We start from the raw sequence: 18,246 nt of genomic DNA on the forward strand, positions 1-18,246 counted from the left end.
TGTTTGCAGTGTAGCTAGGAATTTTGACCCTTCTACACCATAAATTAACCTTACAAAATGCATTGATACAAATGCTGGGGGAACAACCACTTGTTAAAAAGAAGATAGTGTTTTTGAGCTGGTGTTTATGTTAAAAGTGATAGCACACAGTAAAGCCTTTACAACTTTACTACTACTTGCAGCCAAAGAAAAAACAAAAAAGAACAATAATGGCACAATGGAAATTAAAAACTAAACCAACTTTACAGGATGTACTGAGCATTGTAAACGAAATTAAAGAAATGGAGGTGGGACTTTTAAAGGAGGGAAGACGTAAACTGTATTAAATAAATGTCTTATTTAGGCTTAATACATAGAAGCTGCGGTGGTACAGCGGTTGCATTGTTGCCTCACAGCAAGAGGTTCTCCCGTTCGATTCTCAGCTAGTGTGCCGGGAGTGCCTTCTGTGTGGAGTCTGCATGTCCTCCCCACGGTCGAGTGGCCTCCGAAAGACATGCGTGAATGGGCGTGCCTTCGCCGAAGGTTGGGCATCGGGCTGGCAACTCGGCACCATAAACATCTACTGCCAATCATTAGCGGACCGGAATTCCGCTGTGGCGACCCCTTAAGCCGAAAAGACAAACAACAACATTTAGGCTCAATACATGCAAAACAGTGGTCAAGAAAATGTGTGATGTGCATGTCTTGGTGGGTAATGAAAATCTGAAGGAATAATACTAAAGTTATGAGGAAAATGTACAATGCATAAATTTGACAATGGAAAATATTACTGAACTTTTTATTAGCAGGTGCGTGAACTCATGTTGCAAGTTAAAGTGTGACGAATAAATACATTTGTTGTGTGTTAATTGCTTATTTATTTATTTTTATAAGTACAATATTATACTTTATATATTTTTAATGTAAAATAGTTCCTCCGCCTAATATCTCAAACTTGCTGTAGTATATGTTAATGGTACTGGAGGAAGCATTTTACAGCAAACATATATATACAAAAAAATAATACAGTGGTTACAAAAATAATAAGCAAATAAAACAACAATTTTACATAGAGCCCATTCTCTCTCCCATACCCCAGGGTTGGGAGGGTGGCCTAATGGTTAAGGTGTTTGCCTTACAAACACAAGGTGCATGGTTTGAGTCTGGCTAGGCTTAAAATGGCTCGCAAGGGCAGTTAGCCTAGTACTAACCTATGAACCTATACACACATATAGACTCTTCTGCTTTCACACACACACACACACACACACACACACACACACACACACACACACACACACACACACACACTCTCCTCTGCTTTCATACACACATTCACTCACACAAGATTGGTCTCACCCTCTTTCTCAATCTCTCACAGAGTCCCCACTGCTTTCATACATGCATTCAGTCACACAAGATCACTCTCTCTCTCTCACTCTCACACACACAAACAGTCTCCCTCTTTTTTTTTTTTTTGTTTTACATTTTATGCTCACTAAACAGCAGAACTGCTGCTTAGCGAGCATAAATTAATGGTGGCCGTTCGAGCTCCACAGTGGCTTGATATGCTGCCATGAAGCGGCAGGCTCATTTGTCAACAGGCATTACTCGCACATTAATACCTTGTTGGAGAACGTTTGTTCAGTTTGTCCGTTATCTAAGTATTATTAAGGCAACTAGCACCATTAGCAGCAAGGATGTTAGCAGACGTGGATGGCAGTAAGGAGTTTCTAGCAAGGGGATGAGCAAGCACAGAGCCAAATATCTAGCAGATGGTATTTAACAAGAGCTTGAGGGTTGCCAGCTGTCTAATGGATGACAGTAAGAAATTCCATGCTTTGGATAAGAATGTAGAATTCAGGGCATCCCCATGGCTATTAAAATATTACTTTGAGAAGGCATTTATCTTTAGAACACAGAGGTGTAGTAAGACTGTACCACTCTGTTATTGGAGTTATTCTTGAGCACTTTCAGGGTAAACAAGGATACTGTGTGCAATGTTTAGTTGGGAGAGGTCAAGTAGTTAGGAAATTCAAGCCAATTTAAGGTTCTACAGTATTTTACTGGGCAGTCTGATATCAAATTTCGCTGTTTTCTTGGAAGCATTTCTCTAATCTGTTTAGTTGAGTAGTTTGGCTGTTTGTAAGGACTGCTCAGGCTTTGTAGTAGTTAATATAAACTGTTTACAAGCATTACAAAATTAATATTTACTATGTTTATTGTGATTTATGAAATACTGCTTAAGGTTTGGAACCTAATGAATGGTACGACTGCAAAGATGAGTTGGTGTTGAACAGTTTGTTGTTTACACTTATTTAATAACACTTCTGGTTCTGGAGATACAGAATTTTTTTCTACTAATGAGTTTGTAACTTTATTTTTTTCAACAGGCTTAGGATGTAACCATTTAACATTTTAATGTAATTTTCCAGAAATCCACAACAGGAAATCAGTTAAAACAGAGGATCAGTAGGAAAACAACATAGTTTTCAGCATGGATCAGGACTGGAAATGTTACCACTCTAATAAAGTCATTACTCCTATTTGTACATATTATGCATTACAAACAAGAGTACGTTGGGTACCAAAAACTGTAACCATTTTCTCCAAGCAAGGGATTCCCATAAAATAAGGGGCCTACATAACAAGACTATTTCTGTTCTGGAAAAAACAAATTCAGGACAAATATGATATAACTGTCCTTTTATCAGTTCATCTCTAAGTTAAACACCGATTATTTTTGGCAGTGCTACAACTTAGTATAACAGACACTGCTTTGTGCTAGTTCTTTCAGAATGCATATATGGTAGATACTATGCATAGCAAAAAAAATGCCCTCTAGAAAATTATTCACTGCGCATTACAGTAGAGAGTCGATTATCTGAAACGTCAATTATCCAAATGCAGCCTTCCAATGTTTTCGGGTAGGAAAACTCAAAGGTCTGAATATGTAAACATTACACATATTTACGTGTGTGCAGTTTCTGAGCTTGTAGCCCACTTGTGTGTGAAAAATATTCTTTATTGTCTACTGGATGTATTCCCTGCATGCAGAAAAAACAAGATTTTAGAAGTTTTTTATCTGGTTTAGTGCATGTTTGATTATTCAGACTACCCTAGTTCCCAATTAGTTCGGATAATCGACTCTCTGCTGTACAAAGACATTGACAATTAGCATTCAGATACATGCTGCAAGATGTTGGAAACTATCAAAAGTTTCTGTCTGTAAGAATAATAAAATACAGTGCACTCCTATTTTGCTACAACAGCTACTCAGCAGCGCACTACTTGACTAGAACACATTATTTGCCTTTGCTTCAGCACGTAATGACCAAGTTTTAGTTTATCTACTTGGTTTAATTCCATTCCCATCATCAGTTTTGTTTTGTTTATTTTCTTATGACTCAATAATATATCACCTCTAAGTTCAGCCAGTAAATTTAGACCTCCTCCTTCCTATCCCCAGATTACTTTCTTCATTCCCGTCACTCGATGTCTGACAAATACCATCACAAACAAATCAGTGTTGTATTTATTAATGTCAAAATGTGATAAAATTACTGAAAGGAAATGAGTAGCACTAAACAAGCTCATTAAATATACAAATAAGCATATGCACATTCTGATAGTTGCTAACTCTGCTGTGGGTAAATTGCCTAGTGATTTTCAACAAACAGCCAAAGAGAAGTTATACAGAACCAAAGTGAAACTGCATGACATCCCTCCCTCTCTCACCATAGCACCTTGAACTTTACTCATATTAAGCTGGACATTCGCACTTCCTGCACTCACCTGGCACCAGAGGACTCTGCTGAGGTGAGGGTTCCAGAAGGACCATATGCTGCAACAGTTGATTGTGTGCTGTTCCTCCATCCCTCTCTAAACTGCTGCTGTTCAGATAAGGCGTGAGGTGACTGCTGGGGAATAAGGAGATACGCTGTTGTAAAGCTGGAAGTGCAATATGCTCACCTTCTTGTTGCCCGGACACAGGCTAGAAAAACAAAAAAACAGAAAAAACACAATTAGTAACATGTTAAGAGCAACAGTTGCCCAGTTAGCACAGCAAATACCACAAGTTTTCCACCCTCTTTAACACAGTCCCATTCGCGATCGCCATATAACATACACTCCTGTTTATTCTGCTTGAAGTCTCCCTCTTTGTTCCCTGCAACACGACTATGGAAAAAGCTGACTTGAGCAGCCTTTGTTACATAATAAATAGATCTGTGATAAAAGCAAACTGCCTTTGTTTGTATACCTTACATTGTTTTCTAGTTCAATTTCAATTTGTCAGGTTTAAAGTTCTTATTAAATAATAAAATAATTTATAGGTTATGGATAAAACAAAGCTTGTATCTAAACTGGTAAATCAAAGGAGCTACAAAGGCTTGTTATTTGTGAACTGTTGGTGTGGACAGTGATTCCTACTTCTGTCTGAGAGGAAAAAAACATTCTAAAAAACTTTCTCCTAGAAAGCTGACTCAAAATGCCTCTGCTAAATAAATGATTACAGTGGTTCTGGATCTGTCCATTTATTATGCCTAACCGCCCATATTTCCTATTAGTGGCTGCAAAAAAATGACATATATGAAAGGCATTCCCCTTTAACTAATTAAATTTAATTACCCTCCCACTGTGTTCCAAATACAAAGAATACTAACTATCCATAGATAGTTACAGGTGTAGTCAATATCTTCAGAGTGCATTTATTTCTCTCCTAGATCAGAAAACACAGTGAAATCTGAAATCTCACTATGATTCTTTATACCATGCCAGTATCATTTGATGCTCAATGACAACTTCTTTTTATTCAAGGCCAGTGATTTTAAATAGAAGAAATGCAGATATAAAATTAAACTCAAGGCAAAGATTTCGGCACTGTACATCCAGAATAACACACCAGGTTCTAACCTGTTCACTACTCCCACAATTTTTCCAGTTCTACAGACTCGCTGAGCACCAGTCACAATCAAACAACTTATAAACTCAACTGCTAAATCTATCCTTAAAACCAAAATAAAACATACCGGAAAACCCTCCAAAACTAGTGATGCTATGATTAGATGTACAGACTCTACACTCACAAAAATAAATAGAGAGTCACAGTCGCAGTTGAGATTAAGGATATCACTAAGGCCATTAACTGTACGTCAGGTGCTTGTAATGACTTTGTAAATATGTAAACTGGTACTAATGACACGAGTTGCTCTTTCCTCACTTCCCATAATGCTGAAGCACAAGCCTGACCCTGTGGATGCCCTTACCCAGGCTGATAAATCTTTTCCAATTAATGAGATCAATCCTTCACCAAGACTGCCATTTAAGTGGAAAAGATTGCTGGCCTTAACAACTTGCTTAAGATCATGGTGCTGATCTAGGAGTATACAGTGCTTCTCCTCTCGGAAGGAAAAGTGCAGTTGCGTAACCGCTACTTACCTACAACAGCAGGTGATTGAATTTCACACTGCCTCAGTAACATACAAGTTCTGCACCTGCAAATAAACCCATGCTTGCAGCCTTCCAGAGCTCAGACTCTGTGATATCGGAGGAAGCCTACCTCCTGTCACAGAAAATCAGTTATTCAGGCTTTTAGCACCAAGTAGAAAGGACCAAGGAGGACCAGAAGCAAGAATTGCTTGAAAATGACGAATTCACAGCAACAAAATACCAACACAAATAACCAAAGCCAACCAATAACAAAACAAGGTTGGATACCATCAAACTACATGCAAAATAAGCGGGATGGTAGGTGAGTGCTGACACTGAGGCACAGTGAAATTTGAAAATCTACTGTTACAGGTAAGTAGAACTTACCCAACTATATTACGTTCATCATTCATACTGTCTCAGTGGGATATGGGTAGAAGCCTGCTCTGGAACTTGAGAAAGAATCCAGTCTGTACTGCTTGTTAAAGGTATGCACAGAGGACCAGGTTGTTGTCTCTAGAATACTTCTACAGTCCACTCTTTTCCAATATGCCAGCAAAGAGGACAAGGCTCTGACTTGCAAGATGGCTGCACATTGTTTAACAGCTTAATTTCAGCCCTCCCAGTATGAAAACAGAAACTCAGAAGATAGAGCCTGTGAACTTATTTTTTTGGTAAATTTCAGTAAGTGGCTAGTAAGTGCACTGCCTGTATTCTAGCAAAAAAGAAATTCAGAGAACCTGAAAGTAAATCAACCACAAAAGATGAGGAAAAACACTAACTGGGAAGAATTCTGCAGCTGTTCAGCAAAAGGCAGTGCAAGCACCAGCTATGGTGCAAGAAATGACTTCCAGTAACTTAGAGGAAAAAAATAAGTCAAATGTACTCAGAGCTGATTAAAATAAATGAAACACTGATGGAGTATATCAATTCAAATAACAGAAGGCTGGATAAAATGAAAGAAGATTTAAACAGATATTCAGATGAGGTGATAAAGCTGCAAAAAATCAGATGTCGAAATGAAGAAAAGGTTGGAAGAATATGAGACTGCTCAACAAGACATGCTTAAAAAATAATAGCATTGGAGAACAGAACATGCAGGGAAAACCTGAGATTTTATGCTGTACCAGTGAAGCTGGAAGGAACAGACTGTATAACTTTATGAAAGCACAAATAAGCAACTGGCCTGGTATTCCACAGCATGAGTCGTTAATTGAAAGAGCACATTGTATTTATGCTCCAAACCTGGCCATGAGAAAGCAACCTAGACCTTTAATAATAAAGATGCAATCTTACCAGTAGATGAAGTTGATTCTGACAAAACTGTGGCAGAAGGACAAAGTACTAAAAGTGGGAGACAGTGGAGTGTTTCTGGAAAATTATTACTCACTGTACACCAGACAGAAGAGGAGCAAAATTTCTACTAATCGGGGGCTTCGTCCCCACCCCACCCCACCCAACTATATATACCAACTATGAGACAGCACTACAGTGGGGTTCAGCAAATATCCATATTTATGGGAACATGATACAATGAAGTATTTAGGAGTATGGATTAAAAGGATACCGGTGTGGCAGCTTAGGATATGTATGAAGAGACTAAACAAAAGATAATACAAAAACTGAGACACTAGAAGCTCTGTTATATGGATATGGACAGCAACATACAAGCAGTTAAAATGTTTTTAGTCCCTTTAATTTTATACACAGGTGAGGCATATATTTTATCAGTCAGAAGAGAAGTTGTGGATAGCAATTAATAAAAAGATGAAGGATTTTATCTGAGAGGGAAAGCTGGTAAAAATTAAGTGGGACAAGCTGATTTTTCTAATTGAACAAGGTGGTTTGGGATTACCCTATTTGAAGGGGTATATCAGAACAGCCCCTCACCTCTCTGTCTCTGGAAGGAAGGTAGTGGCATTTGCTCAACGGAAATACAGGAAGGGCAGATTTCTCAGGTGGAGACCAGGAAACTACCCGATCTGCCCAAGGTTAGTAGGTAAATTTACTTGCTGGTGCATGTCTCCTGCAAAACTGAGAGATTATCCTCTGTCCTCAACCCACTGCACACTCCTCCCTTCTCAGTGTACCCGGCTATGCACAGAGAGGTAAAGTATATTAAAAAAAAAAAATGCACAGAACATACCTGATGACTGCTTTTTTGATGGCCCCTCTCATTTGACCTGGTGATGAATACTAGTCATTGATTGTCAGGCAGTGGAGGCAAAGTATGGGAAAATGAGCCTTTTAAACATACTGGCAGTTATTCTGTTACTTTAATAGCGTACATTAATATTAGCAAAACTGACACATCATAGAATGACATTTCAGAGATCTGTTGTAGCTGCAGACCAAAACCTTTTAGAGGACAGCAATCTAGCACCTTTTCCTTTTGAAAAGTCTGCTTGGGGGACACAGCAACTAGAGGTGTGCAGTCCATTTTAATGATCCCAGAAATCCCCCAGATTTGGTCAGTTAGTAGAACTGTCATGTTTCATTAGGTTTACAATAAGTTTTTTTCAGCACCTCTTTCATGTGGCTCTAATGAAGCTTCTGGAAATTGAGCAATCTGTAGATTTTTTTCCCCTCACTGAAAGTAAAGAGATAACAGGTATGCAGGTTACAGGATGCTATGGCCCCATTGTAGGGGCATCACTTAAACAGCAGCTTATGGCATACTGCCATATGGGAAAAAGGTCTCATGCCTGTACAACACAGGGCAGGAAGAAATATGTTAAGTTAAATTGGCCAAAAGCAGGAGAAAGAAAGCTAAGAAGGACATTTGGCTACCTGGAACTCCTGAGGTCTACCTTGCACATAAAAGGAGTGAGCATCCAAAAAATGTAATTCTTGAAAAAGTTCAAGAAAAAAAACATGCCAAAACAAGCTAGGGGACATAACTAACAGCCTAAAAAGCTCTAGTAACTGTGTTGTCCTAATGCCTGCAGCTTATAGTCCCCTCTGATACCAAAGATGGAACACTTAAAGATTGAACACTTCTTACCAGAGCCTGTACTTTATTTCCACACCCAACCTCTCTCTCCCCTCTAGTGTTAAGGGAGTTCAGGTCTGCTAGAGTTTTTAAAAAAGGCATGCAAAATATACTAAATAATATACTTTTGAAAGAAAAAAAATTCAAGAAAACAGCATTGGAGCATGCTAATTTGAAAATTATCAAAATAAAAGCAGTATATGCCTAGAGTTTGACTATGAGAAATGCATTTCCTCCCATATCTGAAAAACAGTTAAATCCTTTCAGAGCAATACAACCAAATTTAAACTATTAAAACAGCATTGTGGCTACTTTCTAAGCACAACTATACCATCCAGGTTGAGCATTATAACATGGGGAGGACAACACCCCTGAGAGGTTTGCTATATCCCTAATAAACCCACCATGTCAGGCATCACTGCTTATATTTATTTATGTTTTGGAGAGCTTTTGAATTTGTTATCATTTATGGAACTGAAACTTACACTTTCATTTTAAACTAAATTATTTGCAAAGCTATAATTTGTCAGCTTCTAATGGTGATTATGAACTTAATCCTACTGTCAAATGTGAATCTCTACATATTACTTCCAGACTTTCTTAATAAATGTTTAGCATAAGACCTGCACCACAGTATATGAACTAAAGGCACTAACATCCACAAGACAACAGTATGCTTGCATGTATGTATGTACACACTTGTAAAATCTCCATATTTTATATTACTGTTAAACCTGCTCAGCAAAGAAAGGGATGTCATTACTATCAATGTATATAAGCTTAACATAATTAATATTTTAACAATATTTTAACAACTGAACAATGGAGTCTCCTTGAGGATATCATAATTGGGTCAATGAATCCACCAAAGCTTAGGTATTCCATTTCAGAGATTAACAATAAGTGTCACATCATGCTGCCAACTTCACTCAACTATGTAGTCTTACACACTACTTATCATTCCCACACAAAGATAAAATAACCAATTAGGAAAGTATCACAGACTCTTGTCTTCTGTCCCTGCCTTTCAAATGTTCACACCATGGGTCTTATGTTGGACTCCATTAGTGATCAACATGCAGGATTCCTTTCCAGCCTCCATTTAAAGTTACCTTGCCTCACAGGTACAGCAAACCAGCAAAACATGGCTAGTGGCCTCTTTTCATTGAAGACCTGAGGTGGTTATTTCATATTACTAAGGAAAATTTGACCAGAGCATTGGGGCCCCTCCCCTACTCTTTTTAGTGAGGAATGCATTTCGTTTTGCACTTCCTGCTTCTGTTCCAGGTGCAGTGACAGTTCAGAGAAGCACGAAAGATGTAAACATCGCAGCAGAGTTGTTTCCACTTAAAACATAATGAGGAAGTAGAAGTCGAGCAGATGCAACCAGAGTATTTTGAGGAGAGGGCAGTCCAGCCCTTCAAAGGTGGAAGCTACAAATATTTTGGAGGTTATGAAGGTATGCGAGCCTTCAGCGAATGTGTTTGCAGGCATTGAAAGGAGAGCAGCATGTGTTCATGAAAATGTGAAGGTGGTCAAACCTTCACAGGACTCAGAAGTGTTATTTCAGCAATAACTGTTTGAAGATGAAAATGATAGCCAGAAAGGATATACAACAGCTCTTCCATTCAGGAGGGTTGGGGGATGTTTTATTGCAGGATTTTCTGAATCAAAGTGAACCAGGGAGTGAAAAGGCAATTTCACGGGCAGATGTAACAGATAAAATTCAGGAAGAATAAGTGGAGGTGACTGTGCAAGAGAAGTCATATGCAGATACAGTGAAAGAGGGAGAAAAGAAAGAGGAGCAGAAGATGGAATCGAGAAAAAGAGAAGCATTCAGTAAGAGTAAGCTGTAACAAAGATAAAGAAGTAGACAGGTATGATATATGGGATGATATAACAGAATTGTTGGGCACTTCTCCACAAGAGAAGAGCATTTATTCATATTAATAAAGTAGCTTTTTGTGACACTATATCTGAATTAGGACAATATATAAGACAACACGAGTTAAAGACAAACTGTTGTCCTTGGAATTTATATCTTTTTCAAACATTTAACAGAGTGGCTAAAAAGAAAATACATGTTCAGTTTCAAACAGAAGTTGTAAAAACTGCACTAAAAGACTAAAGATTGTATGTAAAAAAGTGATAAACATTACTAAAAGTTATGATGACAGAGGTTTATGGACTTGGGGTTGGGAATGTAATGTCATATTGAAATAGAAAACGATAACATAGTGCACATACCAAGTATGATAAATGTAGATGGTAACAAAGGGTCACTGAGATACTGGGGCAACAAAAACTTTCTTTTTTCCTTGGAGGAAAAAGTAATCACTTAATTAGTAATTGTGATAAAAAGGAAATCTTATATTTGTGGCAAAATGGGTCATAATGCAAAAGAAAACAGGTCATTTGTGTATGGATTGTAAGGAAAATACAGAAGAACATGAGGAGGCAGTTATTCAACAAGAAGATATTGGCCAATAAATAGTACCTGTGGAAGAAATAGAAACAGATCAAGGAAAAGAACAAGAAATACAAATAATGTTAGATAATAATAGACAACAGAAAGAGAAACAGTACAGGAAAAGAAGAAATACAAAAACAGAAATAACTGAAAAAGAGATGAATTACAGAATGGTGAAGGGCAGAAAAACGTTTATTGGGAAAAGGGTAAAAGATAAGAGAGAAAATTCAAGAGTTTAGATATGAAAGTAAATAAAAAGATAAAGTATAGAAAAGGACAGAATAAATAAGAATATAACAAACATTAATTAAATGAAGACTTGAGAATTATATCAATAAATTGAACAGTACAAAGAATGTTAAAAGAAGAAGAGGGATATTAGAATATTGCACAGCACTTGATATGGATTTGATTGTATTGGAAGATACAAGAACGGTAACAGAAGTGAGTGTACAAACAGAAAAATTTGGGGGGCTGAAATTATTTGGAATATGGGAAAAGAAACATGCTCAGGTACAGAAATATTATGCAAAAAACAATAGAATTTTTGGATTTTACATTGTTAATAATGGGTAGGGTAATGATTGTAGATGTGAGATGGAAAGGTCAAGTTTACCAAATCATAGCAGTGTATGCATATATAACAAAAAATAAAAAGTGTATGTTTAAAAATATTCTAGATTATGTAAGTGTGAATATGGATTTGATATTAGTGGGTGATATTAACTGTGATCTAAGAACTAAAAAAAAGGGTAGTGATGTTAAAACAATGTTGGAAGTGATAAAGTGGAATATTATATATTTCGGATAATAAACAGTGGACATATAAAAGAAGCAGTTTAAGATCAGAAATAGAATATTTTATTGTTTCAGAAAGTTTGAAAATTACAGAAGGAACAAACTATGCAGGATTTTTGGATCATTTGGTAATTTGGATAGAGATTCAAAAATCAGTGGTTATATAAAAATAAAAAAGAAATTAAAAGATTAAATGAGAAAGAATTAGATAAATGTGGTACAAAAGTAATTAGACAATTATTGAAAGATCAAGTAGATATGACAGTAATCTACAAGAACTGGACATTGTGGTGGATAACTTGCAAAGATAAATATAATAAAGAATGTAATTTGGAATGGCAAAGTTGAAAGATAAAACAGGTAAAAAGAAATATAAAAAAGTTAGTAATTACACATTTAGAGATTTAGAAAAAAACAAGATTTGTTTGGATACAGAGAAAGAATTCTATGACATGAAACAAGAGAATATCAAATCCAAACAGTGTTGTTTAAAAAAAAAGATATTTTTGACTAAAGAAAATGCGGTGCCATATTTCAGTAGTGTAATAAAAGAAAATAAAAGAATAATACGAGTAATGAGAAAGAGAGGAGAAAGTGAAAAGAGTCAACAAGAAATAATTACTGCAGTTAAAATATGTAGAAAAAACATTCAAACATATAAGGTAAAAAGAAAACACAAATGGAAAGTCAACCACAACAGAACAGGATAACAAAGAATTGGGAAAAGAAATAATGGAAGACATGAATAACATGTTAAAATCTGTAAAAGCTGAATCAGCAACAGGGATGGATGGTATAGAATATCATATGCACAGAGATATGTTGGATTGGCAAAATAAGTATTTCATGGAAGTGTTAAATGAATGGTTAGAGGAAGGTTATGGTCACGAAGAAGTATGTGTTGGGAGTTACATTTATATGGAACAAAGGAGAAAAATATGATTTAAAACATTGGAGACCAATAATACTGATGAAATGTTTATGAAATATTAGAAAAAAGATTGCAAAATAAAATTAGAAGAAATAATATTTGGGAAGAAGGGAAATGGAAGTCAAGAGTTATTAATGACAATAAGAAAAAATGTAGATGCTATAATGAATAGAACCCCCCCCCCCGGCAGGGGATTTGAATAAAGCATTTGACATAATACAACATGAAATCTTACAGGATATACTGAACGAATATAATGCAAATGAGAAGATTTTGAAGACATTTGTTACAGCATATGTAAAAAAAAATAAACTAAGAGCAGTTGTGAATGGATGGTTAAGTCAAGAAATAGACACAAAAAGTGGTAAAAGACAAGGACGTCCTGTGAGTAGCACTTTATTTGCACCAGTCATGAATGTAGTTGTCACAAAAATAAACATTGTTAAAGGTAGCAGAATACAGAAACACAGAATATATTAGAGTACCAGTTATGTTTTTATATGCAGATAATATAGCTTTAATGACTAAAAACAAAGAATGGATGAAAGTAGCCATTGAAAAACTTAAGTATTTGAGAATGATTGGCATGAGAATAAACAGAGAAACTAATGCAAGTTTAGGAGTAAAAGATAAAACAGGGAGTATACAGTTTAACATGAAGGAAATAACAATACTGGGTATAACATTTGAAAATGAGGGAATGAAGATGCAACAATGGGAAGAAATAATAAATAAATAAAATAAATAAATAAATAAATGCTTATTTTGGAGAACATACAAGTTGTCATATAAAAAGAAGGTGCATTTAATTAACTTTGTATGACTGGGAAAACTGCATATCTTGCAAACGTTTTTATGAAACCTACAAAATGTAAAAAAAAAAAATAAATAAATAATGACTATTGTGTTTTCTTTTATATGGGGATCTAGATTATACCCAGTAAAAAGAGAAGTATTATATGTAAAGGAAAAAGGAGGGTGGTTGGAATTAATAAAGCCAGTGGCAAAAGCAGCTTCATTACATTTATATAAAATGTTGAAATGGATGAAAGAGGAAGATGGGTTGTTAACAAGTATAATAAAAGAAAAATGCAAAAAATGTGGTGTATGATGAGCAATTTTAAGAGGGGGAAAAAAAGAGTTGTGAACAGTGAAATAAAGGAATATCAAGATAAAATAATACTGTAGAAAATAAAGATAAGGGAAGTAGAGGATGATAGAAAAACATGGTATTTGAATAAGACGAATAACTATTACTATACCTGTTCTTGTGAAAGGATGGAGGAAGAAAAGAAAAAAAATCTATAAAATGAGAATAGAAAGGTGCAAAAATATACTAAATGAGATTTGTATTGAAATTATCAATAAAAAAATGCCAATGAAAGTGAATATGCCATATAAGAAATAAAAGAATATGCAATTTTTGTGAAGCTGAAACAACAGAACATGTCTTTTTGAATTGTAGAAGAGTGAAGAAAATATGGGAAAAGGTATGTGGAGTCAATTTTAGAAGGAATTAAGAATATGAAGGATACAAGTATGGATATGTTGGAATATGGATATTATAAAAGTAAAAGAAGGACATTTGTAATAAAAATATATAAAAAGGTGTTTTACATAATACGGATGATATGGAAAGAATGATTGAATTAAAATTTAATGGAAAATGGATATTAGGAAAAATATTAAAGAAAATAAGATTTTGGTTATGGGGGAAAAAGGGTGGGGGGGTCACAAAAATGAATGCAGATGAATAAAAAGAAATGTATATTTAACATTACATGAATGCTAGATCATGATTATAAAGGAATGTAAATAACTGTGAATAGTATTTAGTAGGTATATATTGTAAATAATGTATTTAATAAAGGACCTCTACTCTTTTTGGTATGGGATCTTTTACATCCACCTTAGTTAACACTAGCTCAAGCAGACTGGACCTAGGTTTAACATGTCATTCAAAGGATTACACAATCAGGAGTGCAGCAGCCCCTTATGGTACACTGCAGCATTAGCAGACCACCTACCTGGTGTTGGAATACAACCCACTGACTTCTGCACCAAAGATGTGTGTGCTACATATTATGCCACTGACACGGGTCATGCTGGCATTTCATTTTTCTTTCTCACACAAGTCCATACAAATATGCACTCTGTTCCTGACAACCTAGATCAACAATAGTTTGCTTTCATACATAGACTGCCTTCTACTCTCCCAAAATAACCATCCTTTTGACTAAGTACATTATTGATGTCTGACTGTGATCAACTGAAATAAATCCCTTTTCAACATGTTTACTGAGTCATCACATTTAAAAGAATGATCTGAGTACAAATACACTAAGTGAAAAGAAAACAAATCATAGTAACATTTCCATTGTAATGTTCATGTAGTATACATGTTTTCTTATTAACTATAACATGAAATAAATTGTTCAACTCCTGCTTTTTCTTCACCTTACTCCTCCTTGTAAGCATTTATTTACATGTATTCTTCACAAAAATTCCACTCCACTTAATTCTATCTAATTTGCTCATTCCCTTTTCTAAAAAATCCCACTTCCAGTTCTTTTAACTCTTGCATAATATTTAATACCTCAATTACAGCTGGATTACATTTTTCATGTCCATTTTCTACTATTTTTTTTTTTTTTTTGCAGCCAGCATCATTAAGCTTAGCAAGGCCTTACTACGTCCAGACAATCAGATCCTACATCCTAGTTCAAAAAGAATTCCGTTAGTTACAACCATTTGCTCCCCAAAATATTGGACAAAATACTATGTGGGGAAATTTTAAAATCTGCCATCTCACTGTATCCCCAAAAATATTTTCCCAATTACTTGTCTCCCTCTAATCACACTTCCAACATGTGCTGCCTACCTGAGTACAAATACTTTGAAGTCTGCAGGGGGGATAAATACATATGCAAACACTTCCATGAAAAAATCTTAAACCTTCACCTAAACTTTGTTGCCTAGTTGGGAGCCATACAAATGCCCTCCCACTGATCCTTTCTAATCTGTACTTCTACTCTCTTTTCCAAGTATTTTCCATCCTCCTGACTGATTCTTACAGTCATCATGCAATACTTTATATGCCAAAGTAAGTATCTCTTTTTAACAGCAGCTTCTGTTCCAGACACATTTAAAAACACTGCTCCCATTACCTTGGTTTCCTCCAGTAAATTCCCCTCTTATTTTCTCCAGCCCTACTTAGTTATCCATACTGGTCACATTTTCTTTCTCCATTTCTGTGTCCTCAGAATATTACCTGTTATTTTATGAATACAATATTCTATGTGGGTATTTTTATTCTTCTTAAGGACCTGCATCCAAATTCAACTTTACATTTTCCCGAACTCCCTGCTCCCATTTCATCATCTCCCCTTTCCAAATATTGTAAATAAAGCTAAACTTTCTTGATTACCATACCAGTTATATGTTTAAATTTCTGACTCCCTTAGTTTCTTTGCTAATGATTACAAATATAAAACAAATAAAGGAGAAAGAGGACATCCTTGCCCAACTCCTCTGCTCAAACACAGTTTGTCGAAAAGAACCATCCCACTTTAATTATCTCTGACCCTTCAAATATCCTCCTTATTAATCCTATTATCCTGAAAGGGAATGTAAATGCTACCATTACCCTAGTCATAAAACTCCATATGATGTCACTGAATGCTTTTCCTGCATCAAAACTAACCAACAGAAGAATTTTCTGACTTTCTGCTCCCCTTTGAATAATTATTGTTCTAGTAATGCTGTCAAATGTGTCCATCCCCTTAGCAAAACCACACTGAACCATATAAATAAATGTAGCAATACCTTTGCCATTTTCTTAGTTTGTATGGACATAAGCACTTATAAATCATAGCTTAAAATTGAAATGGGTCACTATAAAGCTGAGTCTTAAGGGTCTTTACTCTCTTTGGGTAATACAACCACTACAGTTTTCTGCCAAGATGCTGATTCTTCCCCTGCCCTTTGCTTTTAAAATACTGTTAAACAAAACCTTCTAGATCTTTAGCACTTTCTTCCCTCCTTTCTTCCCCTGCCCTCTGCTTTTAAAATACTGTTAAACAAAACCTTCTAGATCTTTAGCACTTTCTTCCCTCCTAACTTCCAATCTTCCACTGGAATACAGTCTGCCCCTGGAGACTTCCCTGTTGACTGATTAAACAACACCATTTTTATCTCATCTCTTAACTGTTGAGCTTCATCCTCCTCTAACATTGACATAAATAAGTCTTCTACAAATATTTCCATAAGTCTTCTACAAATATTTCCATTTGTACCCTTTTTCCTGACAAGTGGCACAGATGTTCTTCAGTTGATTTTCAGCTAGGGTGCCTTTGGTGTGGAGTTTGCATTCTCCTTATGTTTTTTTTCAGGATGCTTCAATTTCCTCCCACATTCCAAAGACATGTAGTAGGTACACTGGTCACACTAATTTTGTAGTAGGTATGAGTGTGCATGCGTACATACAATATGAAAAAACTACAATGTCAGGGCTAACCACCTAGCAGTGTGAACATTGGTTCTAGATGACCGTCACTGTTGCTGTAATACTCTGACCTAATGAGCAAAAATGGGAAAAAGTGGTTGTGGATGAATGGATGGATAGATGGATGGATTGCGCCTTTTCTTCATTTTATGTTCCTCTACTTTATGCATTTTTTCATAAAATTTCCAAAATATTCCTGATACATGTATAGGATATCTGTTTATTAGTCTCTCTAATTTTGGCAACAACCCTTTCTGCTGCCTAAGTTATTATGATAAAAGTTTTTGTACTCTGGAGGTATCAAAAACTATTTGTTTAATAGCAACTTTTCTAAATTCATGCACATTATCCAAACGCTTTATTTTCCCTTTAGTACACTGCAGTTGTTCCTCCTCTTATTTTGTAAGATTTAGCTTCTCCTGCAATACTTATCCTTTGTCAATCCCTCTAAGTAATTCCTATTATTCTCTATTTTCTACCATATTTTAAACTCCATTTACATTTTAGCCCACTCACTAGCGATCCTTACTGAAGAAATATGCCTTCCCTAATAATTCCTGTATCCTATCAACTATCAATTCCATAAATTCCTTTATTTCTAAAAATAGATAAGTAGGAAAGTACTGCTATCTCGTTTTTACCATGTTACCCTTGCTATGCTCTTTGTCTGTACCAGCAAGGCTATTTACATTCCATGTTAATACTGACAATGCAGTCATTCTGAATAAAAAGCTATTACTTTCACACATTATATACAGCAGCTCTTTTGAATGTATGTTTCCAGTTTACATGCACATACTACTGTATGGCAGGCTGATCCTGTGTGTAGTTGTTTCTTCTAATCTCTGTTTGAACCCATGTCTCATTTCCCTAGAGTTTTCACTGCAACTGAAACACGAAAAAAGAGCTAAATACATTTTAACCACCAAACCACATTTAACTCACAGCAAACACACAACATAACACACACTTTCCAAAAAAGGGAGTTTCATCTTCCATATAGGGGTAGTTGCCCCAAACAAACAGCTGTAACCACAGGCATTACCTATTCTAAAGTTAGGTTTAATCATGCTGAAAGTACATGTTAGAACCAGTGTTCACACTTACACAAATACTATCTTGCCCTAATTTATCTCTATTTC

At 35.7% G+C, this 18,246-nt stretch overlaps 1 protein-coding gene across 6 annotated transcripts in view; it reads right to left on the reverse strand.

Moving 5' to 3' along the window:
- Nucleotides 1-18,246, reverse strand: part of HDAC4 (histone deacetylase 4) — a 3,124,471-nt gene that overhangs the window by 1,344,868 nt on the left and 1,761,357 nt on the right. For all 6 annotated transcript variants that reach the window (XM_044075061.1, XM_044075057.1, XM_044075060.1 and 3 more), the window contains one exon: nucleotides 3,775-3,973. In XM_044075061.1, coding sequence (XP_043930996.1) covers nucleotides 3,775-3,973 — 199 coding nt within the window. The remainder of the gene's footprint in view (nucleotides 1-3,774; nucleotides 3,974-18,246) is intronic.

The sequence above is a fragment of the Protopterus annectens genome, chromosome 6.part0, assembly GCF_019279795.1.
Source record: "Protopterus annectens isolate FY-2018-M chromosome 6.part0, PAN1.0, whole genome shotgun sequence".
Taxonomy (NCBI): domain Eukaryota; kingdom Metazoa; phylum Chordata; order Ceratodontiformes; family Protopteridae; genus Protopterus; species Protopterus annectens.